Here is a 27,352-nt window from a genome sequence, read left to right on the forward strand (position 1 = left end):
TTATTATTGTAGCTCTTACAATTCGAAAACACAGCTAATGCTGCTTCCATGAACAGAGGGTAATCTGTGCTCTAGATGAACAAACCATAGCTCTGCTGAGACATTTAATCAAACTCTGTCTGACTGATGAAACTGGTCCCAAGAGGAAAACAAAACACAACACAACAGGTTGTACATGTTAAAGTCATTAATCTCAGGTGGATTTGAAGTTTCCTGTTATTTCTCTGCCTCTCTCAAACCTTGTTCTCAACTCTGTCTCCCTGTGCAGAGGAGAAAGTCCTGCCTGTGATGCTCTGGGGAGCAAAGCAGTGATGTCTCACAACCTGAGGCAGGGAAGGCAAACCCTTCCTCACGGGTGGGGGGTAACACCAAGGAGTCCCAGGGCTGAATTTTCCACTTGTTCCCCACATCAAGCACCTCCAGAGCTTCCTCCCACCATCTTCCCCAGGCAGGTGCCTGGTGCTGGGCAGCACAGGTCTGGCTCACCTGGAAGGTGCTGCAAGGATCTCTTTCCAGCAGGAAAAGGGATGGTCCCTCGGGGACTCTTTTATCATTTTCCTGCCAAAGACTCTGTTAATTGTACTCAGATTTCTGCCTCCTTTCCTCACTCCCCTTCCCCTCATCAAGGGCTTTTCTAGCTGCACATGAAACACTGTGGGCTGTCTGCTTTAGCATGATTAAGATACCTTCTGTTTTTGTGGACTAAAACAAGCAATCAGACGGGAGTTTTTTGTAATGACTGTCATTTGCCTACCTTAGGGAGAAATCTAAATGATATAAAACTGGAAGGGGGTGAGGATGGGGGGGAATTCATCAAAAAACACAAAGCCAGCTGGATGTACACAGGGTGTAAACCCTCAGATTTGGAAATAGCATTAAGTCCAAACAGTTTCATTAAATCATAGATATTTTTCCAAATTAATAAATGATACAAAGCCACCAACATAACACTCTTCCAGATGGTTTACCCGTTTCCCTCTGGGGTAACAGCGTAAGATTTTGAAATTATAGGATTTATGGGAAGAAATCAGATGTGTTTTTTCCCAGCCAGTGTAAATCAGCAGTGCTGTGCAGTAGGATGTGGAGCTGGGCCAAATTGTACCAGTGGCTGGGATGTGGTAGGGAATGTTGTAAGAGAGGGAACTGTAGCATTAATTCCCAGGAATTAAAACCATTTTATTCAGTGGCTGAAAGTTTCTCCATGTTTCAGAGCAAAGCCTTGAAAACTGGTTGCTGAGGGCCTGGGGGAGGGAAGGAGGGATATATTTTTCCTTGCAAAACTGACAGATGTGCTCCCAAACAGCTTTGAGACCACACAGAAAACTATGGAAACACGGAATGGTTTGGGTTGGAAGGGACCTCAGAGATCATCCAGTTCCAGTGGAACTGTCCCCTTCCATGGGCAGGGACACCTCCCCCTGGCTGTGGAAATAACTGGGCAGTTAAGCAGGCACGTTTTGCACCAGGAATTGCAGCTGGGAGCGAGGACACTTCTCCCTCCTGAGTTCCCTGTGCTCTGCTGCTGGGCCAGGAGTGAAGCACCAGGGACAGCTCTGGAGAAGCTGCACCACAAGTCCTTCCACCAGCATGGCCCTGTGGTGCACATTCTCTCTTTATTCCTAGTTGGTATTCGAGGGAAATGCAGTGTGCAGCTACTCCAGAGAGAAAAAGGGCCCTGACACTCAGAAGCTGTGGCAAAAGTGGTGTAACAGAGGGAATTCATAGAGCAACAGCTTAAGCCACGGGCTGGGGCCACACGGGCTCTTTTCCCAAAGCAGTAAAATTCAGAGGAAGCCCAGGATGGATTATCCAAAGACAGCAGAGGTTTGGAACCTCCAAACACTTCAGCCACCTCAGCTCAGCATCTCCAGTACCAGGCACAAAGCATGAGGTGTCCCAGGGCTGAGGTTCTGCTGCAGGTCCCTGTCCCACCTGCTCGACCTGCATGTGCCTGAGAGGTTTTCTCACGCCCTCTAATGTTCTGCCAAGTGGTGCTTTCTTCTGACACGAGAAAGCCACTGGAGGATCACAGGTCTGACATGGGAGGAGCGGAATGCAGCTGAAAAAATGTACCTAGAGAGCATTTCTTCCTTTTTATTATTTTTTTCACCAAGCAGAAAGACTCAGGACATCAGCAAGGGAGCAAGAAAAAGAGTCATTACAGAATAACATTGAAATGCTCAAGTTTTTCTTTGGTCAGAACATCCCTGCCTTGTTGGCTTCGTCAGAAACTGGAAACGAAAACAAAATTCCTCAAAAGAACGAGAGTTCTTTACGAATCAAAGGAAGCCAGATCCTGGTGCTGGAGAGCAGTGGGATTTGTGCCACCAGCCTGTCTGCATGTCAGCCCAGAGACACCCAGCACTCATCACACTGCACTGCAGGGACGTTCAGTCCACCAGCTTTTATGGGGTGACAAGAACACAAACCACTGACAAACCACCGAAGGCCTCTCTTTGCCTGCTCGTGGCTGGGGGAGGGAAGGGGGCCAGGAGGCCAAACCCATCCCAGCAAAGCAAAGGAGCTGAGGAGAACAGAATCTCTCGAATTTTGCTCTCACAGCCCTTGCTGCTTTTCTCCTCCAGCTCCCCAGGGCTGTTCACAGACATGTCAGAGGCAGTTGGTCCCTAGAGAATGGCTGAGCAGGGAAAAGAAGAGGATTTGGAGAGGCTGTGGTGTTACTGCCATATTTCCCCCCTAGGAAAGTGCCAGTGTCCCCCTACATTCTTGCAGGAGGGATTTTTTGGCTGCTTACAGCATTCTGCATGGGGAATGATGTGAAGGACATCACAGCAGCATCCTTCCCCAAGGTCGCCTTTCCTCAGTGGGACACAGAGCTGGATGCCCACTGCAAAGGGAAAACAGAGCAAAGAAAGGAACCAAACCTAAGGCAGAAGCTGCCCTGCACAGCATCCCCCTGTCCACGTGCAGGAGCCAGGAGCAAACCCCCAGGAGAGGAGTTGGTCCTGTTTGTTATTGAGCTCCTCGGGGGCACTGGGAAATGTTCCCAATGAGAGGGGTCACTGATAAAATAGCAAAACAACAACGGTGACTCTTCCCTTCTCCCAGTGCTCTGTTTCATTGTCTTGGCTGTATCTTGGCTGATTCTGCTCCAAATGAAGAGGCAGGGGAGGCAGGGAATAGAGGAACTTCTCGAGTGCCTCGAGCCTTGCTCTTCTCCCATCCCTGGGAGGAAAATCAGAGCTGGGAAAATCCAAGCAGGAAACACAATCATCTGACATTGTGCTGCTGCCCCAGTAACTTCAGCGCTCATTTCACACTCTGGGTAATGCTTGCTTATAGTACATAGATATGTTTACGTAGGGAGCAGAGTAGAGGAAAGCACGAGATATAAATATTGCCGTATAGCCGCGTACAAAAGGAAATATTTACAGCCACAGGTAGTGGTTCTCTGCTGTGCCAGGGCAGGGCCATGGGAAGTACTGGCATGTTCCCACTCCCTTCTGCTGGGAATGGCTGCTGCCCTCCAGGGCTGCCCTCCCTGCAGCCAGCACTGCCCCGCTCTCCGCGGGGTCTTGGGGTTGGACCGACAGTTCTGCCGAGGGAAAAGAGCCAGTGGCACATTTCCCCAAGGACTTGCTGGCCCAGTGTGGGACAGTGGCAGCAACCAAGGGCACCACACCCAAAGGGCAAACAGAAAGAGAGCAGGGGCTTGCTTTTGGTCTTACTTTCCTGCTGGATTCTGACTTCACTTTGTTGTTGTGTCCTGACGGCCCCACTACTGTCTCGTGGGCCCCAAGAAGTCCTTCTCAGGCTGCCCTACACTCCCTGCCCCCAGGGGTTCCCAGTCCCAGGGGACTTTTTCCATGGCTGAATCTGAAAACCCATCCAGCCTGGACAAATCAAGGACAGCCCTTCCTGCAGCAGCGACTTCAAAGTCGCAGACCTGTGTAAAAGCAAGGATAAAATGAGTTGTTCCTTTCAGGGGATTGACCAGAAACCTTTCCACCTTTATCATTCCCAGTGGGTGATTCCCTGCTAAAAATTAAGTCTTTGGCAAAAAAGTTATTGCTGTAAAGTTGTGGTGTTTTCCCTTCTGGGATGGTCCCGATGGAGACTCAGTCCCTGTGCTGGAAGGCACAGGCAGGTGGGAGCCTCAGTTATTGTCAAACAGGAGTTGCTTTTCTTCCCCTGGGGAAAGTTTCTACTTTTGTTTCCCAGAACACTGAGGCACTCGATGGCTGGACGTCACTGGCAACCATAGGAAGTATTTTTGAAGGAGGTACCATCCCAAATGAGGCTTTGTCTTCTCAGAGAGCATTTTGTTGATGGGGGGGAAACATTTGTGGGTTTGTTGCTTTTGGGGTTTTTTGGGAGGTTTTTTTTAAGGGTCTTATTCTTACTGGTGTGATTGGTCGCTTTTCCTCCTGCCAGCTTCCCTCGAGTCTGTGTCTTTGCAAGATAAATGACCTCTGGTCAAGGCAATGTTTTCTGTTCTCTGGGTAGTGCTGGTGCTGCTGTCTCAGCTCTGGGGGGCAGGGGAGGGGGTTCACTTGCACACGTATCTCTCGACAGTCCTCTCGCACTTCTTGCAGGTCACGTAGCAGCACCAGTGGTACTTGCAGTGGCACCTCTCCACAACTTTGTCCATGTAGGGGTTGTACCCTCTGCCACAGCACATCAGGTCGCAGCTGTCGCTCCCGTTGGAAGTCTTGTTGCACTGTCTGGAAGAGAGAAGATGCTGTGAGCGAGTGCATTTCCTGCAGGGATTCCCAAGGCACTACCCCGAGGTGCTGCTGGGCCTGACAGCTCTGCAGGGCTGCCTGGGGCACAGGAACACCCCAGCTGCACAGAGCACGTGGCAGAGGGAGCCCCCCATGCCTGCCAGGGCAGCAGGGTGACCCCCAGGCTGCACCCCCATCACCTGCTCTGACACCCAAAATCACGCCCAACTCCTGCTCTGACTCCCAGTTCAGGCTCCTGAACCTGCCTCCCACACAGGCAGGCAAGCAAAGGTTTTGGGATACCTCCCCAGCAAAAACTCCTCATCCCAAGCAAGTTGTATTCCCAGGCAGGCTCCAAAACTGTCTGAAAGGAGCTGGAAGAAGATGACACCCCAAAGAACAAACCCTGGTGTTTGTCCTGCACTCCCCAACCTGAAAAAGACAGAGGAGGAACCCTGCAGCCACACAGTGTTTGCACAGGCTCCATGCCAAGCATCCCAGGCTGGGAAAGATCCCAAGCAGGCTGTTGCAGCCACCATCCAGCACTGATCCTATCAGGGCAATCACAACCAACACCAGCAGAGCTGCACTTCTTCCCCCTTGATCGTCTCCCAGCACGGCGTGAGCAGCCCCACGACACCCCAGGTCCTGACCCAGGAGCAGGAAGCATGGCAGGAACACAGGGCAGGATGACAGGTCACCAAATATCACACGGACTTCCACTGCTTGTTTTGCTTCTGCTTTTAATTAAAGCCAGACCCACCAGGGTAAGCCGGCCCTTGTGTTGGGTTCCCTCATTTTTGTCTGCTCGCAAGTGACTGGCCCGAGGTTTTCAGGAGCAACTCATGGGCTGAGGAATGTCTTTCATTGATTGCCATTTCACAGCTGTGCTGCTCAAAAACCATCTGTCTCATTCTCCTAAAATGCTCCAAGTTGGGTCACTGGCCATGAAAGCCCACCAGGATGAGATGAACCATGTCCTGGAGCTGTGTTTCCCAGTGGAAAAAAAGATAACTGTAAAGATAACCCAGGGTGGAGCTGTCCATGTTTGGTCAGATGCTTGCACTTCAGGGTAACAAATCTCACCGTGCACCCAATACCCAGCGGCTGTGAATGTGATGGAGGCTCAAAACTGCTGCAGGAAAGGTGGTCTGTGGAGTGGGGGAACTGCTGACATCTCTCCCAAATCTTGCTCTGCGTGGCTATTTTGGACAGAAATGCTCTGAGGCAGGGAAAGGACAGAGGAGCATGAGCTGAGCACACCATTAATGGATGAGAACAAATCCATGAGATTTATAGGAATTCCTCATGAGGTAATGCTTTAGGAGAAGTCACGGGATTAATGAAGTGCTGAGATTTTGCTCTTGTTCTTCCTTCATTTTCTTCTGCCTCCTGTTTGTTATTCTGCCTCGCATTCCTCTCCAGGTTCAGTGTTTAAAGGCCCCCCCAGTCCCCCTCGTTGGGGAGTGTGTGTCAATATTTACAAACCTTTGAAAGCCTCCAGCAGAGCCGAGTCTGCAGCTCTCTGAGCGTGTTTGCCAAGCTGAACCAAAGGCCCTCTTACTGCCCCTGAGAACCAGGGCCCCTCCACGAGGAAACCTCCACATGACTCCTCATAAATGTATTAGTAAATGCATTAAATATTCAGAGCAAAGGTTCACATACGGGCGTGTTGACATTAGAGGAGGGGAGGGTGTTTGACAACCTTCCTCAGCTTTGCTAGGGGATGGAAAGGCTGAGGTTCACCCAGGGAGGATGGGGGGCTGCAGCCTGGTCAGGGATGTGTGGAGCATCCACACCACTCACGCTGAGACCTCACCGAAATGGCCAAGCAAAGGAACAGGGGCTCACTCTGACTCCAGCTCCCCCCTGAGGATGTTCACTCCCCAGGCACACAAAGTACCCAACAGTGACATTTACCCCATCCAAACAGAGTAAAATTCCTCTTCCTGCTGCAGTGGGATTCTCCCTTTTCCCCCATCCACTCCTGTGGTTTGCCAAAAAAAGAAAAAAGTGGATCTAGTAGGAGATACACCTTTCCACAGCTGTCCCCATCCCACCCAGCCTGGATCAAAGAAAGGAAAAAACCAAAATCCTACTAAAAAATCCTCAAGCTTCCCTCAGTTCGGTATAAGGAAACAGGGGCATCGTGGATGGATGAGTTGAATAGACAAAACAAAGCTTTTGACCCCATCCTGAGCCTAAACGGGGCTCTAAAAAGCTTTCCTGGCGATGCCACTAAGCAGAGATTTTGGTTTCTGTTTTAAAGTGTAGGCCTGGATGAATTACATTCATTTTTTTCCTTAAACAAGGTAAAACAGAGATGTTTCAAGAAAAAGTGAGTGGGGGAAGACAGAGGAGCCCAAGGAGCAGAGTTTGCCCACGGAAGCTGCCCCGAGCAGCTGCTCCCCGAGCCCAGGGCTGGATCCCACCCCGCTCCCGCTGACGGGTTAAGTTCAGCCTCATTTGTTTTGGGCCTGGTCCAGCACGATTCCAGCAACCCCCAGAAGTGCCCTCCTCCTGAGCCTCGGAGAGAAAACACCGAGGAGGAGATTGCATCTTAACACAACACCGTGACCTCCGCGAGCACTCGGAACGCGGCTGGAAAGCGACGCTCCGGCCGCCAGCCCGGCCCAGGGCCCGGCTCAGGAACAGCCTTGTGCATTGTCACAGCGCTTTTCCCGTCTTTGTGTGAGGGGGGAGGAGGTCAGCCCTGCTGGCTGGACAAACCCCACTCGATGTGCTGCTCCAAATCCCCCCTTTGCAGCCCTCATTTGCGGGAACCCCCTGGCCCCATCGTGGGCAAGGCTCCTGGGCAGAGACAGGGAAGGACATCCCAGCACTTCTGAGAGTCTTCCCCCACATGGAGAGTGGGGAGTTTGATTTTAAAAGCTATGGGGAGATCACAGAATCATAGAACTACTTAGGTTGGAAAAGACCTCTGAGATCCCTGGAGTCCAGCTGTTCACTTGGCCGTGTCCCAAGTGTCCCTGTGGATCCCAGTTCACTCTGTCCCAGGAGCAGACAGAAGGACAGATGTTTTTTTTGGTTATGCAGCTGGTATCTGAGACCCAAAGTGAGGCCAGTCTGTGCTGTGTCACCCACAATTATGACAGGTGATGGATGACAGGGCCAGGCCAGACGTGCACTGGAACCTCATCCCATCAGTCCCATGGAGAGGGGAAAGCTGCTCGTGGGGACATAGGAAAGGTCACTCTGGGGCACAGTGATTGCCTGCCTGGCCCAGGGCACCTCCCAGCTGGTGAGGAAAACACAAATCTGACCCCTCTCTCTAGCCCTGTTTCTCACACCCCACGAGCACCTGGGCTGTTGCTTTAGGGATGATGGAAGGGATGTTCCTTCCCTGACATCCCAGTATCCTCCTGTGGGCATCTTGGCTGTGTGCTTCCCTCAGCCCTTTCTGACCTCAGGGAAACCATCTGCCTCCACAAACTCCAGCAGCTACGAGTCCCACAAGACAGTACTGCTGTGTAAAAGAGTGATTGATCTTTTCCTCTTTTAAATCAAATTCCTACTTACTTCTTTGGTGCACCTTGCTCCAGCAATGTCAAGTCATTACTGTACATAAAACAAAGAAAGAGAAAAATAATTCGAGTCCCTCAGGAGGTGTGTAACACAATGGACGTCCCTAAAAATACATCAAAGTCCAGCTTCATGTAAGATTTTGAGGGCAGAATCTTAACTACTTTTAAATTGCTTTCTCATCCCCAAGGAATGACTGAGACTGACACTGAACAACTGCACGAGAGAGAGAGTTATCAATAGCTCATGTCAGCAAGGAGATGTCCAGGGACAGCCTGGAACCAGCCTGGATTTTCATTAATGAGGAGGAGAGAGTGAGCTTAAAAATGTGGGATAACCCTGGGGCAGAAGGAGCTGCGAATGTTCTGTGAGAGTGGATTAAAATGCAAAGTAAGCACCACACTTTGAGAAAGATCCAGATAAATGTGGGATTGTTCCCAGGAGAGCCAGAGGAGCAGTTCAGAAACTAGAAAACTAGAAAATTATGAAGGAACTTATTTAGAGAAGTGTGTAAGAGGAGGTGTCTTCCCATCCATAAAAGATTATTGCAACAAGGAGAGAGAAGAAATCCTCTTTATATGCTGAGAAGAGAGGACAAGAAATTATTAGTTTGATTTTAGATTATGTTTTGTTTGAATTCAGATTAAGAAAAACATAACACTGAGGACAGTAAAACCCTGGAACAGGTTGTTTGGGGAAACTGCATTTAAGAGCAGAGAAACATCTTCAGTAACAGCCTTGCTCCTGAAAAGATCAGGGTCCATGGAAAATCATTCCCAGACCCAATTTTTCCTAACTCCAGTTCCATTTTGATGCAGAGGGACTAAATGCATTCAGGAGAGCTGGATCCATTATCCATTTTTACTGTGTGAAACTATTCCCTCCATCAATAAATTCATTATTCACGATTCTGTTCAAGAAAATTTGTGGTGAAATCCAGGTCTCTCAGAGTAGAAAGGATTCAATCTTCCCCAGGCATTAGGTGAGAAAATGCAAAAAAAACCAGAGCTGGCCCAGCTCCTGAAAGGGGAACATTTACATTTTTTTTTCCCAGTGGTTAATTTGTTGTATTGAAAGCCGTACAATCCACTTGCAGCTCCACAGATCAGCTTCTTTAGGTTTTCCTCCAGACCGTTTTTAACGGGCTCTGGAAGTGGGACAGTGGGATATAAGCACACAGAGTTTGGCTGGAGTCTGTGTGGCAGCAGCAAAGTCTCGTTTGCAGGAGACTTGGGCACTGGCTGCACAACTCAGTTCCTTGATCAGACCCCGAGCGCTTCAAAGAGGTTTCAGATCTCAGGTTTGGGTTGGGTTCCCTGCCTTTGAAACCTGGATACACCCCAAGCACTTGCAGGCAGGCAGGTCTCCAAACCATTTCTAATTTCAACCAGCTAAGAAAGCCCAAGGTGTCCTAGAAGACATTTCAGGCTTGTTCTGAAGAGGGCTTTGAAATCCTTTCAGCAAAGAGCTCTGAATGGCTTTTGAGTAACCGGGTGCACCTTTTGCAAGTGGGTTTTCAGGCAGTTCCACTACAAGGGAATTCAATTCCCTTTCCTGCCTGAAAAGCACACGGTAAGTCTGCATCATGTGATCCCTCACATTAGAGAGATCACCAGTGAGATTACCCCTTCCACCCACCTGCTGGAGCAGGATTGTTCCCTGCAGCACACACTGAAAACCTGCATGTCCGAGGTGTTCCAAGGAACCAGCAGCCTCCATCCTGCTCCCAGTGCACTCTGAGCAAGCACCACATGTGGGGAGAGGGAGGGGGGATATGGTACAAAACTGATCAATTTTTGCAACAAAAAGATGCAGCAATATGAATATTTTAATCCAGGAACGGGACAAGGGGTTGTTAGTGGGGACTTCCCCCCGTCTGAATCCCTTTGGAGGCAGAAAGCAGGGCTGGAAAGATGCTGAAGATGCCCAGCCTGAAGTCTCCCAGACTATGGGGATAGGGGAATACACTCTAACAACCCATGGACTGACCTCCGCACCCAGAAAAAGGCCAAAAAGGAAATGGGCAGGTGGTGGAGAAGAGAGAAGATGAACTGAGGGGACCACCACAAAAAAAAAAATCCTTTTTGACTGCATTTGCCATAAAAGACCTTAAAAAGAGCGTAGTGGGAAACAGCGGGATCTCCCTCCAGAAAATTTGGATGTGCACAGGAATAAAATGTTCAGATGCCTCCAGGACCCAACTTATAAACTAAAAACCTGTTTGAGCTGTTTCCAAGTGGGTGTTTTTTTACCTCTGTGCAGCAAGCAGGACCCACATCTTCCTGTACCTTCTCTAACAGCACCCCTTTTGTGCTCCTTCTCCTCACCCCTGTCACTAGGAATTATCTGCAGCCTGCAGCAGGCTGGAACAGAGCCACCACATTCAAAATGCAGTTGGATGTCCTCTTCATGAGAGGAAAACTGCGAAGGGGAAAAAGGCACCCACGGGAGGAGGGGGTTAGGGAAGATCCCCTCCCTGTCCCCGTTCCCCCCGGGAAGAACACACCCATTTTCACGCACAAAACGTGCATTTCACACCTATTTCCTCTGCTAATTTAAAGCAGGCCGCTGTGGCTTGTGTTGCACGTGCCAGCTTTGAGACCCCAGGCACTTTCTGGAGAGCCTGCAGATGGATTGTGATGAAAAGAAGCCCAGCTACACACGACCTTAGAACTGAGCGTGGGCCTGGCTCACCCTCCTGCCCTCCCACAGCCAGCCCGTCCTGCACAGCTGAGGAGGAGGAGGAGGAGGATTTCTTGACATGTTCCTTTTGAAAGTCATCCCCTCCTGCCCGAGTATCTCAGCCTCTAAATCCTCCCTCCCCGGGGCCCGGGGTTGGCAGCCTCACAGTCACTGCCATCACCCCGCCCGGATAAAGGGACACCTGCAACACACATTTCCCCGTCCCCAGAAGGGGGGGAAAAAAAGTCACTCAAGACCTGGACATATTTTTTATCCCTCGCTGGGATAAAATGTTGAGATCTGCTGTAAAATGAGATTAGATGAAGAAGAAGATGAAGAAGAAGATGAAGAAGAAGTCACACCTCCCTCCCCCCTTGAAAGGATTTCAGCGCATGGAAAATGTTTTACTTGTCAAATCTGTAGTGAATTCAGTTTGGTTTTGACACAACCTGTTCATTTCATACAATTCCTATAAAACTCACTTCCAAATAACCTCCACCAGTTGTTTTTTTTGTTTGTTTCAAAACAGAGCGACACAACAAAGAGGTTTTTTTCAAGACACAAATAAGTCAAAATCCATACAAATCCACAAAACCGCCAATTCCACTCAGATGACATTTCCCCTCAGAAACCAGTTTCAATACATGGGGTTTTTTCTCCCTGCAACCCTCAGTGATCCCTAAACATCTTCACTTTGTAATTACTGCTCCACTGCTGGGCTGGAGATGAACCTCAGCCTGGTGTTCCCAGCACAGAGCAAAGAAGCATTATGAGAACTGCCTAAAGAAAAGCAAACCAGCAAGAGAGCAACTAATGAGACAGCCACCTAACAAACAGCAAGAAAATTCTGGAACCACACAATTGTTTAGCTGTTGATGGGTCTGCTCTAGAGAGATCAGGTGGGTCTGCCCACCTAGAGATCCTCACGCTGCTGAGATGCCCAATTAGTTTGTCTTGGATGAAACTCAGCAGAGGGTGGGAAGAGACGGGCATGTCTGCTGCCTGTGGAAGGGGACAGCACCCTGCCCAGGAGAGGCTGGGCTTGGCCATGATGGCCCTAAATCTCTAATATTAATGAGAGAAAGAAATTCCTCTTCAGAGTCATGAGCAGCACAAACACACCTGGACTTTGGAACTGCAGTAGAAGAAGAAAAATGTAAAAAATATCTTTGTAGTTTTTCAGGCTATTTTCAGGCTGTATAGGAGCACTGGTCCTAACTGGGTTAATATTTACCTACTCAGAGGAGCCTTAGACTAACAACTCATCTGACCAGCAGTGACTGCAAGCAATGACTGAGACCCAACACAGTGTAAAGCAGCTGCTGGATCCTTACAGATTCCTGTGGAGGTGAGCTGAGGGGAATTTCAAATTGGATCTTGTGCCTGCCTGGGTGATGCAAAAGGTGTCAGAAGCCCTGTCTTGGCCACAGCCACCATTAACAGGATTGGGCATCTGCAGATAGATATGTTAGAGATGTTTTTTACCTGCAGGCATGTGCTGCCTCCCCAGTGACTCACCCCTTATTCATACGTGTCCCCCCTTCCCTCTCTGGGGTCAGGGTGCAGGCAGCACCCCCTGCAGAACCCTCACCTGTCCTGGGTGCCATGTGAGCCCACTTTCTCGTTCTTCATGCAGAAATCAGGCGAGCTCTGCAGGTAAATCAGCTCTGTCTCCTTAACTGGCCTGACATCAATATCCTTTGGCACGAGGTATTTGCGTGTGCCCATGGGCCGGTGAACGACCTTGGTGGCAGATAAATACTTGTTTTTGAGGTCCAGTGCAATGTCTCGCAGCTCTTGAAGGCCTTTCCAACAGGTCTTGATAGAGCATGACCCAGAAACTCCATGGCACTTACATTTCATTTCAAGAGAGGCTTTCAAGACCTGCAAAAAGGAATGCAGGAGTTAGGAAACGCCCTTCTCTTTCCTCCACACATCCCACAAGCTTGCTAAAGAAGGCCCTTTCTCAGCAGGGACTGCTACAGAGAAGGACTGCTGCTCTCATTTCTGCTCAGTCATTCTGGAACAGCTGCTTTGCAAAGGGAATGAGATCCCACAGCTCCCTGGTGATCACTATCAGCCCAGGACTACTTTCACCAGGGCGCCTTTGCAGCCAGCAGACAGAGCAGCATTTTGAATTTTGATCAGATATCTCCACTGGGCTGCATTTCCACCCCCTAAATTCCATAGGAGCTGAAAAAATCAAAGCTCTCCACAAATAGATCGTTAACATCCATTTCAGCCTCCGGCAGCTTTGGGATTTGGCAAGAGAAATGTCATAGCTGTGATGAATTCAGGGCACTCTCACTCTGCCTTTCTGCTGGTCATGGGGCCAAAAGAGCCTTTTAGTTTGGCTTTGCCCTGGTCTCATTTCGGTGGGACAGGGCAGACGCTGCCAGGAAGGGCTGAATGCACCAGCCATGGCAACGCCGTGCCCAAAACAAAAACCCGCCCTTCGCAATTGAAACGAAAACTCAAGACATCACAGAAGTAAAACAAAATTGAACAAAACAAAACAAAACCCCCAAGCAAACAGGGTGGCGGTGGCAGAGCAAAAAGGCCCAGGGGAGGGAAGCTGAGCGTGGCTGTGCTCTGCAGAGGTGCCCTCAGCCTGTGGCTCACAGCGCGCTGCCCGTGAGCTCAGCACGCCCCAGGTTCTGTCTGTACAGGGTGTGTGGTGGGAGCAGCCCCAGAGGTGGGTGCAGGGGTCGGTTTTACAGTCCCCCACCCGTTTGTCCAGCTGCAGGAGGGCTGCTCTCGGGGTTTGCACCTCGGAGCACACCCACTGCACATGGTCAGCATCATCCCTCCGTTGGGTGTGAGCTGCTGAACTCTGCCAGACACCAGAACAATAACCAGCAAAGCAGCTTGAAAAGGGGAAGAAATCATCCCTCCTGGCTGCAGGGGCGGCTGGAGGCAGCTGCTGCAGATGCTGATCCTCCACACTTACACAGCACCTCTCCTGCACAGTGCCCCTGGAAGCCCAGCCCCACCACACCTCCTGAGTCAGCAAGCCAGAGCCACCCCCGGCTCTCAGGCAGCACTGGGACATCCCCCCCACGGTCACACAGGGCTCATTATGGCACCTGGGGCCTCCTGACTCCCAGGGGGACTTATAGAGAATTATTAGAGAAACCTGCTCCTCTCCCTCACTGACAGAGACACTGAACCTCACAGAGCCACCGAGCACTACGGACGTTTGTACAAGTACAACAACTCTCGTGGATTTGTTACCTGTCTCCCTACTTCACTGTTGTGCAGATGCATCAGTTTATTGGCTTGTGATCCTGATTTTTTCATCTTCATGGGAGCATCTGAAAATTTGGACCCCATGATAAGACCATAGTTGAGGTTGTCTGCACATCCTCCCCATCGATACCCAGGTCCAGGTGTCTCACCTGGGATGGGACCACAGGAACAGCCAGGGAGGTCCCCGGTGGTGCAGGCCCTGGCAATGGTGTGGCTGATGGCAGCAGCAGAAAGGGCATACACAAATGCTGACTCCCTTGTGCCTGCAAGAGACAACAACTCCAGCTCAGCCCCCTGGGCCAACGTTCCCCAAAAAAGAGACCCCACAGAGCAGCCAACACACCAGCCTGCTGCAGCTGAGGTGTCCCATGGCATCACCAGTTGGGAGCACAGCTCTTCAAGACAAGGCAAGACCCCAGCAGGGCAAGGAGTCACGTGGATTTATGCAGCTTGTCCACTGTGGTGTGATCCGCTCTTGGAGCATGTGGAGAAGCCCCTTAGTGGACTCTCCCACCTCCTTTTGCCCCTGTGCTCCTCCCACAACTCCCGATGGGATGAGCAGACCAGAGTGGTGGTCTGCTTTGTAAGAGCTGTGGTGCCTTGGAGCCAAGATGGGCAGGTTGGGCCCCCTAAGGATGGTCTCAGAGAGCAGGACAGTGTTCTCTGTGCAGCCCTTCCACGTCCCCCCCAGCAACAAGACCCTTCCCCTGCCCAGCACACACCCCCTGGCTGACTGTCCCCACTGCCATCCCTCTCTGCAGGGCTGGTTACCTCTCTCTAGGTCCAGCAGGTAGTTGGGAGCCAGCTCAATGGAGGAGCAGTTCCAGCGCATGTCCGAGAAGGTTTTGCGGCAGGTCTTGATGACCTCTCGTGCCGCCTGGATGATGGTCTGCATCAGCTCCAGGTTGCTGCGGCACAGCTGCACCTGGGACACCACCAGCCCCTCCAGCTGCTTGCAGTGCTGGGTCTGGTTCAGGGCCAGAGCCGAGGGGGTCTTGGACAGAGCTCTGAGGAGACAAGCACAAAACAAAAAAAAAGGGTTAAAACGCGTTTAAAAAGTTGATCTTTAGGTCGGTGTTAATTTCTCCACCCTCGGTCCAGTGGCCTGTGCTCACCTGAAGCTTTCTGTAAAGAGGGGACTAGTTGAAGCTGGTGAGAAAGACAGGCAGCTAGGAGGAGTGATTTGTCTCATTTAAAGTAGGCATTTAAGGCAGGTGGGAAGAAACCCCCTCCAGAAGTGCACATTTCCCTCTGTTCTGGAGGGGAGTCTGCACAAAGCTCCTGGGGCACGTGCCGAGTTGACTGAGTGTGTAAATCCTATGGGAAGGTTTTTGCTGAAGAATGAAGAGGACAGACCTCCCAGTAGAGTGAAAAATGGCCCATCAGTTCCATGATAACAGAAAGCTGGATCCTCCAGGACTGTGGCATTCGGGGGAAAAAAAGTGCCATCGGTGTTATCAGTGTTTTGCGTTCGGCGTCTGTCTCACACACTCTCAAAGGATTATGCTAAATGTCATATAATTAATTACGGAGAAAACCCCCTGCCAGGCCCAGGAAAAAGCCACCAAATTTGCAAAACATGTGCTTCCACTGAGAGTTAAGGCCAAGGCCCTCCACGATCCCATCACTGCTGCTCGTAGGTGAGGGTTTCTCCAGTCCCCAGGAACCACAGTGCAAAAGCACCACGAGAGGAGGTGCAGAGAGAACACCACGGTCAAACCCAGGAGGGACTCACCAGCCCCAGCACGTTTGTCACCGTGGAAGGAAACAACAGCACCCCAAAGACCCTGTTGGTACTTCCTGTGTCCCACTGCCAACTTTTCCAGGTTGAAAAAAGCAAAAAAAGAGCCAGCGCTACCACGCCTCGTGCAGGGCTGTGCTCTTCTCCCCCAAGCACCCAGAGAGATCAGCAGAAGCCTGGTGTGTAACTACTCCCTTTGTATCTTTATGGCCTGCTTAGGGTAGTCATAAATGTTATTCCTTCCCATAAAACAACTTTCTAGCTGGCTGCATCAATAACTGGCATCCGATCCTGGCAGCACAACCACTTTAACACATATTTCCTTCTCTCCTTGTTAAATGTGTTGCCTTTCAGTTTTCATCCCAAGCCATCTTGGTTGGTTTGGCTTATTAGCAGACACATTTCTGGGTGCATTGCACTTTATTGCTATAACATGCACATCCTTCAGAAGTTAAATGGGATGGAAACAGAGCTAAAATTGAGCCCTAACCAAAAGCGGGGGTATAAGCTCTGATCTCCTGCTCTCAGGAAAACATATCTGTGTTCCACCAGCTCCCTCAAGGCTGGCTTGAACCAGCTGCTGTGTGTGTTGGAGCTCTCTCAGGGCTGCTGGTGAGTAACCCCAGCCACTCCTCCAGCAGGGAAAAGCCACAGTCCTCGCTAGGGCCGAGCAGGTCTGCGCTGACAAATTCCCAGGGGACTGGAGTTTGGCGTTTCTGGCACCAGATAATCAGTGGCAAAGCTGGAAGGGAAAGCCCCACTCTGCTGGCTGTGTAAACACATACATCAGGCATGTGTTTGAAGAGGCCCATTAAACACACTGCAAACAGGAGTTCTGGCCAGTGGATTTCAAGGGAAAGGAAAAAGTGGTGGGCTTGGCAGTGCTGGGTTATTGGTTGGCCTCAGTGATCACAGACGCCTTTTCCAACCTAAATAATTTATAATTTAATGGTCAGGAATGCTGCCCTGCAGTTCAGCTCGGTGCCTCACACACTGGTGTCCATGAAGTGCTCCCTGCTGGGAGAGGGGCACCTCCAGAAGGCAGCTCATCCTGCCTTCCATGTGAAGCAGGACAGGAGGAAGCCACATCTAGAAAGCAGTTTGCCTGATGTGCTTTGTGAGACCTGCAGCAAGATAACACAGTGCCTTAGAAACACTCCTTTCGTGCACTGTGCAGGAAACCCAGGCACTGAGCTGGGACACATCTGGACTATGTAAGCACAGGGCTGGGTGAGATGTGTCCAACCCCCAGCACTTGGCACCGGGGACCTGTGAAAACTTATCCCAGAAAGCCTATCAGCAACTCCCAGGAATGGGCTGCAACACAAATCAGGCAGGAGGCCAAGGCAGCTCATCACTGAGAGAGTAAAAATGATAAATTCTCCAGCACAGCACGTCCCAGCAGCCAGGGAAGGGAAGCAGGCAGGGTGTGGCAGGAGGAGGGAGAGAGCTCCACAGCCCGAGCTTCAGGCACAGGAGGAGCATTCCAAGGCTCTGAGAGAGGCTGTGCTGTGGGGCACCAGCTCAGTTTTCTGAGCAGAGGTGCCAGTGACACTTGAGAAGCCTTGGGATGTTCCACCTGGCCCTCCAGAACGATCCATGGATCTCCTGCACCACGTTTTCTGGTCCTGTATAGAGACCTTCAGCACCTTTAGAGGATCTGGACGGCTGCACTGAGGCACCTGTGTCTCACCACCACAGACCAGTCACCAACAGCAGAAATAACCCCTGACAGGTTGGGGTGAAGGCTGAGTTCAGGCTGGAACGCACCCCCAGTGTGGAAAAGGGGATGTGACACACCAAGAGGGTGTTGTTACAGATGGCCTGGAGTGAACACCACCAGAGAAGAGGGTTTTCAGTGCAGTGACAGGGACACTGGCTTCATGGGAGAGGGAAACCACCTCCCCCCTGGGGAGAACTCAGCACCAGGGGCTGTTCCCCATGGGATGAGCCCAGCTCCAGGGAGCCCACCAAGAACAAAACTCCAAGATGCAGGAAGGTGTTTTCTGAACATCTCCCAGGCCTGAACATCGTGCCTTTGCTTGTGAGAACCTGTAACTGGAAACATCTCCAAGCACTGGGAGGAAAAAGTAAAGGGTAATGGACATGGAAAAGAAACCTCAGTTCCTGCAGTCACTCACTGAGACCCAAAAGTGCCTTTATAAACCACAGATCAGGAATGTGAGAGGCCCAACAGGTCATCTAGTCCATGCCTTGACAGCCCAGGTTTGCCCAGTCTCTGTCCTACATTCAGAAATGTCTTCTCCACTCCATGTCACTCTAAACCCTCCCTTTGGAAAGGCACCACCCTTCCCTGCTCCCTGAATTCCAGCAGCATCAGAGGAGGGATGGCCACCCCCTGGAAAGGACACCTGTGGGGCAGTGGAAAGAAAACCACCTTCCTGCAGGAGAGTCTGGTCCGTGGTGGGATTTGGTGGTGGGTCTCTGTCCTACCTTCACCCAGTCTCCAGGGATCACCTGCACTGGGAAGGAAACTGGAACCAAAGGGGCACAGCCAGCCTGAGCAAAGCAGCCCTGGAGGGCAGGGTTAGCAGAACAGTCCTCAATCTGGGAAAAAATCCCTGACAAACATCTTTCTGTGGGCTCACACCCTTCGTCTGAAGGGGGGTTTTACCTGCTGCTGCCCTAGAAATGCTGGGTTTCACTGCTTGCTCCTGCTAACACCCTACTCTTCTGCCCTGACTCTCCTGCCCCATCCTTCACTCTCCAGAAAGATGAGGACAACTGAGGGATGGTTGTTCCAGGGGTTTTTTTCAGATATCCATATTTGACCCATCCCTTTAAATAAACAAGGCCCCAAACCAAACACCTCCTGCTTTATATATAGCATAGCAGGGCTTTCAATTGAAGTTATGGATCCTGACAGAAAGCCATAAACATAATTACAGAGGAAATATGATGCAGGGATGAATCATGGCATTCGTTTACTCTTTTAATTATCTCAGGCAGTTAATAAATTCATTCTAAGACATGAATGCTCTGCAGTGTTGGGTCCTTGGAGAGGTATGGGCCCATTCCTGCAGGTCTGGGCTCCATGAGAAGACTATTCATGGGAGCTGCACCTATTCATAGGGAGAAGCACCTTTAGATCTCAGCAGGTATCAGCAAAAGCCACACACTGTTTGGTTTACAAGGTCCACTGTGAGTGAGACACTGCTGCTGGTCAAGCCAAAGGGAGAAAAAAACCCTTACCTGAGCAGCCAAGCATTGGTGCCCTTTAAAACACCCTTAAAGGGTGGAAGGGTCTCCTCTCTCTCTGGGGGTATCCCACCATTCTCCCTCGTGTGATGTGATCCAAAAGTCTCACAGGGGGACTGTTGGTGAAACCCTGAACTCCTGCTTCCAATTGCCAGCTTTGCTTTCTGCAAAGGCTCTCTTTTTCATGCCTGTTCCCAAACCCCTTAATCTTGCAGGGATTTGGGTGAAACAGAAAGATTTAGACATAATCACATGGCTGTGGAGAGTGAAGTGTGTGGTAAACTTTAATAAAGAGAGGTAGAGATCGAGGGGCTTTTTCTATTCGATCTCACTGAAGGTTTTTTAGTCTGCAGGAGCCTCACTTTTTCAGGCTTTCATCTGGAAAAGGCTTGCAGGAGGGTTACAATAACCTTGCCTAAGCTCCTGGGAGTCAGAGGCAGCCCGTGCCCCTGCCACCCTGCCCTGCACCAGTCCCGGTGTGGGGACCACGAGCGCTGGGAAAGACACCACATCCCCTGGTAAACACTTCCACTGGTCCTGCAAAGCCTTTTCAAACGGGGAAGAAGAATTTATGTGGTAGAAGAAAGAGGAGGAAGAGGGAGAGAAGTGGGGGGTGTCGGTAGGGAGGAGGGGAGAACCAACCCTGAAGCAAAAGCTTAAAATAAGAGCTGCTTGCAGAGCCGGTGCCAAAGGCAGCTCTGGCAGCAGTGGGCACAGCTGACTCCCAGCCCAGGCCCCACTGAAGTCGGTGCCAGCAGAGTTTGGCTCCCCGAGCTCCGAGAGGGCCGTGGAGCTCTGTCAAGTTTTCCTGAGCTGCCCACGGAGCGAGGAGCAAACTTCAAAGCCGTGGTCCCCCCCCATCTGCTCGCCCCCAGCCCCCTCCCCTGCTGCCCCCCCCATCCCAGCCCTCTCCCAGCAGCTCATCTGGCATCCCCCGTGCCAGGCAGACGGGCTCCTCGCCGGCGCCCCGTCCCCCTGCCCAGCTCCCTCCCACCCCTGCCTGGGGGAGAGAGAGGCAGGAGCTGCCAGGAAGCACAAAATCTTTCCATTCCCCCCCCCCCCCCCGTCTGCTTTCTGCTGGCTGCAGAAGGGCTGCTCCAGGTTGGTGGGCTGGGGGACACCCCCTGTTCCCCAAATGAGGTGTGGCTCAGCCACCTCTCTGTTCTGGAGGGCTGGGATTTAACCACGGGAACTGTGCTCAGCTGGGGAGGGCTCCAGAGTGCACGGCTGGGCCACCACAACAGGGACTCCCCAAAGGGACCAAGCTCCACCTAAAGCTCCTAATACCAGCTCTTGCTGTTATGAGCTTATTCTGCAAGCCCTGCAAAAAAGAAAACACCCCACTTGCTGCATTTGGCTTCTTTACAACCACTCTTGCCCTGAAGGTGACGCTCAGTGCAGAGGGACAGAGGAGATGCCAACCCCTGTGGAGGCACAAGTGCCTCCAAAGCTGCTCCGTGCCTGGACATGCCAACATCTGCAGCACATCTGGCCGCGGCTCCCTCTAGTGCTCACCTAGTTTTCTGTTCCATCCAAAAAAGCTGCTCCAGCACCTGCCTGGCCTAACCCAAAGCCCTCCTGGGAAAGCAAAGGGGTTGCAAAAGGAGACAGGAAGGAGACAGTTCTGAGATGCACTGGCCCTGAGACACATCCAATGGCTGCCTCATCCCCCCAGCCACCAGGACACCAGACGAGCCCTGAGGACCACGAAACGATGTAACCCCCTCCACCCTCTACTTTAAGGATGGAAAAGTGTTTGCAAAACCAAGACTCTGGGTCTCATACTGCATTGAAGGGAAAGGCTGCCTCCCCACAGCACCCCTGACCCAGCGAGGACCTGTCCACACCCTGCCTGTACACCTGGGCAGCTCTCTGGAGCTCGGGTGGAAGAGCCCAAACCACGAAGTTGCTCCATCAGCAAGGACATGTTTACAAGATGCTGACTGTCCACACACCTCTCTGGAGGCTTGGGGGTGCCCAGTGCCTATTGCCAACAGCTGGGGACCCGGGCCACACAACGCACAAAGATAAGCCACATAAAATAAAATAAAGTAAATAACTCCTTTTTTTTACCTTCTCCTTGCTTTTACTCATTTATGGGGATATTCGTGTTACAGGGAAGTCCTAAATGGCTGAAAAGCGTGTTTTCCTTCTCTCCCTCCCTCTGCCATTACATCACGCTCCGAATCAAAATTGAATTTCCTATCGCCTGCCGTATCAGCCGCTCCCTCCTCCCCAGGCTGGCGAAACCCGCGTCCTTATCTCCCCCTCCCCTCCCAAATCCCCTTTGAAGCCGGGCTCTGGCACCGTGCCTACAACAACGGCACAGCGGGCAGAGCGGGGAGACCAGCCCAGGGCTGAAAACATCCCGGAGCTCTTCCGTCCCTCCCCGTGGAGCTCTTCCCTCTCTCCCCACGGAGCTCTTCCCTCCCTTCCCGTGGAGCTCTTCCCTCCCTCCCCACGGAGCTCTTCCCTCTCTCCCCACGGAGCTCTTCCCTCCCTCCCCACGGAGCTCTTCCCTCTCTCCCCGTGGAGCTCTTCCCACCCTCCCCATCCACCAGGCAGAGAGGGAAGGAGCAGGTTTGGACTGTACAGCACCCAGAGGGTGAGTGCGGGGCTGGGACCGCAGCTCGGAGGGCTCGCTCGGTGCTTGGTTCTCTGTTCACCAAGAGTTACCCGCGGGATTTCCGCAGGCAGACCCCGAGCCCTGAGGGAAAGGAGTGAGGGGGAGAGGGGGAATCTGGCCCGTGTTTCCACAGGAGGAGAAACAGCAAACGAAAACCAACCCCAAACACGGCGCTGTGAAAGCCCTGCCGGCAGCGCCCCGCGCTGCGGGACAGGCAGGGCAGGTCCCAGGTCCCTGCCAGGTTCCAGGCAGGAGCGAAGGGAGCCCCGGTGGCACATCCGGACACAGCCCGTGCTTCAAATGCCGCTTTAATCCCAGCTTTCATCCTCCCCACCCGCTTTTCCACGGGGGGGATATGTCGGCTGGGGAGGGGAGGAGCAGCATCTGCAGTGTTTTGCCTCCAGACGCTTCTCCCACACCCCATCCCCAAAATCAACCCTTGCGGCTGAACCGCTTCCCGGCCCAAAGGCTGCTTGTGCCAGCAAAGCTGGGGGGGACCTTGCCCTGCCTTCCAGCATTTTTCATGTCAGTGCCTTGTCACCAGACTATCGGGCTCCCTCTGAAGCTCGTCTCCCCCCTGCCCTTTGGAGGAAGCCAAGCCCTTCCCTCCCGATTTAGCACCTTGCTGAAGTGGGACACCAACCCCAGCACACGGCGAGCCCCCCCCCCAGTCGTGGTGCTGCACCGGGTGCCCTGCTGAGCCCGGGGGGCACAGAGCAGCTTCCCTCCCGTGCTGCAGAGAAACAAAGGCTGCTGGTGAGCCCCGTGTTGCTGAACGTCCTGCAGAAAGGAGGTGCCTGCCCTGTGCAAGGTGCTCGATACCTGAGGAGCTGAGGGCCCTAATACCGAGCCTAAATACGGGAGGGAGCTGGCAGAAGGAACAGCTGCTGGGCTGTGCGACTGAGCTGGGCTCACTGCTGCAAGGTGTAAAGCCAAGACAGCGAGGAGCAAATCACATCCTGACTCTGCTCCCAAGGTGGTCCTTAGACCCTGGAGCCTCTCAAGCAGTCCCCTGCATCTCCAGAGGACATCCTCTGCTATTTCGGTTGGATGTCTGTGCTTGGAGAGGGTGACTGGCTGTCTGGAAGGTGCTCTCTGCCCTGAGTGCCTGCTGGGCAATGAGAACACTGGCTCCAACAGGACACCTGAATTTGCAGACGTCCAAATTCAAGAGAACTTTTATAAAAGGTGGCATGGAGAGATCCTCAAGTGACAGGGATTGGAACAGTAGAATGGGAATCAGACATAGCACAGGGTCTGTGGCAGAAGGAACAAAACAGGAACCTCTTGTCCCAGTTTCCCCAGCTAACCCGAAGATCTTTACCTCAATGCACAACAGTCTTCCCGGTATTGTGTGTTTCTGGGCTTGGCTTTCACAGAAGATGCTCATTTGAGGCAAAGCCACATCCCCTTATTTATTCTGTGCCCAGCTCCAAACCCAAGTAGAAAAGTCAGATCACTCACCAAGGACGTGAAACCAGACTGGTGCTGGAGGGGCTTGTTTGTTTATTTTGCAGTGAGCAACTAATTGATCGCTGGCTGAAGCCAAGAAAGGAGATAGGGATGTTTTCACTTTGTTTGCGGTGGCATTACCTCCACGGAAACTCAATCCAGACTTGACCACACTCCCCGGTGTTTCTTCACCCTCCTCCCCCCCCACCCTCCTCGCCTCATTTTTAACACCCTTCACAAAATCCAAAGGTTAAAAGGTCCACAAAAAAACCCCCCATGTTATCTGTCAAGCATCCCCTGTGGCTGGAGATCAGTGGCATTATCTCAGCTGCCTCTCCCACTGCTCTCAGCTCCTACTCAGCACGACCAGTGGTCCTGGTGGGAGAGTTCCCCAGCGAGGCAGGACCTAACGCCAGAAACTTCATTAAGTGGCTCATGTGAGCCGTTCAAGTGTGTGCCTTTCCTTTGGTATCAATGAGGAGACGAAAAACCCACAAAACCGAGCCTGAATCACTCGTATTTTGGAAAGAAGACGGAGACACATTGTTAGCACAAGCCCCTAGTACACACACTTGAAATCAATGAATGCCTGGAGAACTGCGGCGCTCGCTGCTCTTTAAACAGCTTTACAGCAGTTGTACAAACTGTGAGAGACCAGCAGTGCCCAGAAAAACGTGAAAAATGCTGAGAGACAGCCAGGTACTTACATCCATTTTATCCCATAGCAAAGCCCTGTCTGCAGAATCAGCGACAGAAAACCGGCGAAGAAAAATCGCAGACTTGGCTTCATTTTCTCCACCTTCCCCCTCTTGCCAAGGGAAATCAGCTTCTCCAAAGAAAAATTTAAAAAAAAAAAAAAAAAAAAAGGAGTTCTCTGATTTTTCACGCAGCGTATTCCCCTTCAGTCTGAGTATTGCTTGTTCTTGGAGATGAACAACCTGAAAGGGGAGGGAGAGAAAGAGCCTGAGCTGCGTTAACTCTGAAGTTCAGCGAGTCGTGGCCAGAGAGAAATCCACTACTCCGATTGCAAAGGAGTGGTTTATGAATCACGAAAAAGTTTGGATTATCCCCTCTCAGTCCCCTCCCTTGCCAAGCCTTGATACAACCTTCGAGTCAACAGACAGACAACCCGTATGGCTTGAATTACCCCCTGAGTTATGGTCTGATTGTGTGTTTCCATTTAACCCTGCACATGGCAAGACTTCATTCGCTGCTTCACTTTAGGGGGGTTTTTTAATCCCCCTCTCCAAAAGGTCTGTGCAACTGCTCGGGAAAAAGGAGGAAAAAAAAAAAAGATAAATCTTTAGACTAGCTCAAATCTTCAGCTATTCATCTCTCCCCTCCCTCTCTCCAGATTTCTTTTCCCCCCGCTTTTTCTTTTTTGCAGAGAAGCCAAATTATGAAAACTACCTTTCCCAACTCAATGCAGGTGCCCGTGCCCCGCAGATGTTTCGCTCTGATCTGTTACAACAAATGTGTTTTGCTCTTTCCCTTCTGCTTTCCTTCTCACCTCATTAACTCTGCCTCTCACTCCTTCCAAGTCCTCGGGCACCTGGAGCTCACGGAAAAGGCTGCAACTTCGTAAACATAAAATCCCATTTCTGCCTCCGGGGAGCAGCCGGGAGGAGACAAGAAAGCTCTCCCTTCCTTTTCTTTCTGTTGTTTTGCCCTTCTTCAGACCAAACAAACAAACAAACCAGGTGCAGGGCTTAAATTCTTAGAGGGGTCCTGACTGTCTCCAGGGCACGGCTTGCTTATTTTAGCAGCGGTATTAATAGCAGTAAATGGGTTTCCCTTCAGTTATTCACTTCAGACACGGCTCCGGGCTGCTTTTTGTGGTCTTTGTGGTGGATTCCCACCCCGCGAGAAAGCCAAGAATAAAATAAACAGCAAAACCTGCCCACCACATCTCAGCTCTGGAGTCCGAGCCCATCCCCTGGCACACTGGTACAGCCAAGCCGGGGCTGTTTATGCTCCCTGTCACCCCCTGAGAGGGGTTTGAGGAGGCACTGGGGGTTGCAGGAGCAGTCAGAACCACTTTGGGGTTTACCCTTACCCGGGGAAAAGCACATCCTACCTGACCCCCAGCTCTGGATTCGCCCAACTGCAGCTTTCTGCCTCAGTATCCGCGTTCAGGGAGCAATTGGATCGGGGGCAAGGAATATTTCTGGGTGTTTTCTCTGCCATCTGCAGCACATTTTGCCGTTCAGGCTGCTTTTTGGCTCTCCCAGCCCCGGTGCCCGGCGTAAAGGGTTACTAGAGAAGTGCTGTTATTACAAAGGATTTTAATAACCTCTAGGGGCGAGTTCCCGGCTCCCTTGAAGTCCGAGACAACGCTGCTGTCTACAAGGGAGGCAGGATTTCATTGCCACGGGTTGTTTTTCTTTAGAGCCCGCCTGGATTTGGGTTTGCTGCGTCCCTTGAAGGCAGTGCTCCCATGAGCATCCCGGCACACACACACTTCTTCTTTCAGAGTATTTCTGTATCTTTTAATCTTTGGGAGCTCTTTTCTTCCCACCCTTCCTCGAGCACACTGGAAACCTTCATCCCTTAATCCTGCCCTTGCCTTTCAGTGCCCGTTTAGATATTCCGGACCCCTTATCTCTCTCCCGTGAACTGCTGCACAATTGGCTGTAAAATGTCTCAGATTTTACTCTCCCTAGACCTGACCAGCCAACACCATTCTCTGCTTTGCCTCCCGCCTTGAAAAAGTCACGGTTTGGGTTTTTTCCAACCCCTGGAGGGGAAGAGAAATGATCTAACCCCCCCATCCCCACCCAGCAAGAGCTGCAAGAGCTGCAAGCTTGGCCTGAAATTGCACCCCGGTTATTTGGGGGGGGGGGGGGTAATAATGCTTTTTTTTCCACTCGGTCCAGCACAGGTTACATTTGCAAGAGGAATTTGCAAGGGGAGGGGAGGGAGACCCTTTGGGGCAGACGTGATGTTTACAGCTCCGGAGAGCTCCGGGTCACTGATCAAACCAGCAGCGAGTGGCCCGCGGGCTCCTGAAAAGCGGAGCCGTTTTTACCTCAGAGCTCTTTCCTCTTCGCCCCAAGGCTGTTTGCAGCCAGTCCCACTCCCGCACACAGAAAACGCTCCCATCCCACACCTCCAGGAGTCCGGACTCGGGGATGGGAACAGGAAAATTGAACCGGGTATCAACTTGTGAGTATCCAGCTCACATTTTTCCAGCTCTCCCACCCAGAAGGAAAGACATCCACCTGCCCCTGCTGCCAGGCTGCTGCTCCCCGGGAGCACAGGAGCCCGGGCTAGGGGCAGCACATCCCCAAATGACCCGCGGGGAGGACCGGGAGCAGGGAAGGAACAGGGGGTGGTGGAGTTGGTCCCAGCTCCGAGTGTCTCCCGTCTCTCGCAGCCCCTCCGCATGTCCCTTCTCCTCCGCAGCCCCCGGGTGTCCCCGCTCCCCTGCAGCCTCCCGCTCTCCACGGCCGCTCCTGCCGTCGCCCCGCACACCCACAGCCCCGAGCCTCCCCTCTCCCGTCAGCCGGGAGGTTCCCAGTCCCCCTTGAAACTCTCGAGTCTCCCCTCTCCCCTGCAGCTCGTGGGTCTCGGGGCTCTCTACACCCTCTGAGCCTCCTTCTCCCTCGGGTCCTCCCCTCTCTCCCGCACGCACACTCTCCCTGCCCGGCTCTCAGGGCTCTAAGGCAGCCTCCGAGTCTCCTTCCTCCTCGCACCCTCCCCGCCATCCCGCGGGTCTCTCTGCCATCCCCCGGGTCTCCCCGCCATCCCCCGGTCTCCCTGCCTTCTTGCATGCCCCCGAGTCTCCCCTAGTTCCCCCCTGCAGCCTCCAATCCTCCTCTCTCCCTCGCACCCCGCGGGCTCTCCCTGCTCTCGCGCATCCCTCGGGATGCATCCCCTCCCCTTGCAATCCTCCCGCTCCCCGCAAACCTCCGTTCCTGGCCACCCCCGCCCCTCGGGAGTTCCGGGGGGCTCCGCGGGGACCCTGTCCCGTCCCCCCGCTCCTGGCACCGTCTCTCCCACCCCGCTCCGCTCCGCTCCGCTCCTCTCTCACCTCCGCCCGGGCCGGGCTGCGCGGGGGCCGGGGCCGCTCTGCCGGGGCGGCCCCCGGAGCCGCCTTATATGCGGCCCCCTCGGCTTTGATATGCGGCGTGATGTCAGCCCGGATTAGCATAA

General features: G+C 52.3%; 1 protein-coding gene across 3 annotated transcripts; it reads right to left on the bottom strand.

Moving 5' to 3' along the window:
- WNT11 (Wnt family member 11) lies at positions 1 to 27,262 on the bottom strand. Of its 3 annotated transcripts, none has more exons than XM_032680824.1 (6): positions 27,231 to 27,262; positions 23,905 to 24,135; positions 14,931 to 15,166; positions 14,145 to 14,422; positions 12,502 to 12,794; positions 1 to 4,685 (listed from the first exon to the last, which is right to left on the bottom strand). In XM_032680824.1, exons 2-6 carry the CDS (start codon positions 23,985 to 23,987, stop codon positions 4,511 to 4,513), a joined length of 1,065 nt encoding a protein of 354 aa, XP_032536715.1. In that variant the 5' UTR covers positions 23,988 to 24,135; positions 27,231 to 27,262; the 3' UTR covers positions 1 to 4,510. The 3 variants fall into 3 exon arrangements, with proteins under 3 accessions (XP_032536715.1, XP_032536714.1, XP_032536713.1); XM_032680823.1 differs by lacking the exon at positions 27,231 to 27,262 and adding an exon at positions 26,676 to 26,749; XM_032680822.1 differs by lacking the exon at positions 27,231 to 27,262 and adding an exon at positions 24,708 to 24,874.
- Positions 27,263 to 27,352: the final 90 nt, after the last annotated feature.

Source organism: Chiroxiphia lanceolata, chromosome 2 (genome assembly GCF_009829145.1).
Source record: "Chiroxiphia lanceolata isolate bChiLan1 chromosome 2, bChiLan1.pri, whole genome shotgun sequence".
NCBI lineage: Eukaryota > Metazoa > Chordata > Aves > Passeriformes > Pipridae > Chiroxiphia > Chiroxiphia lanceolata.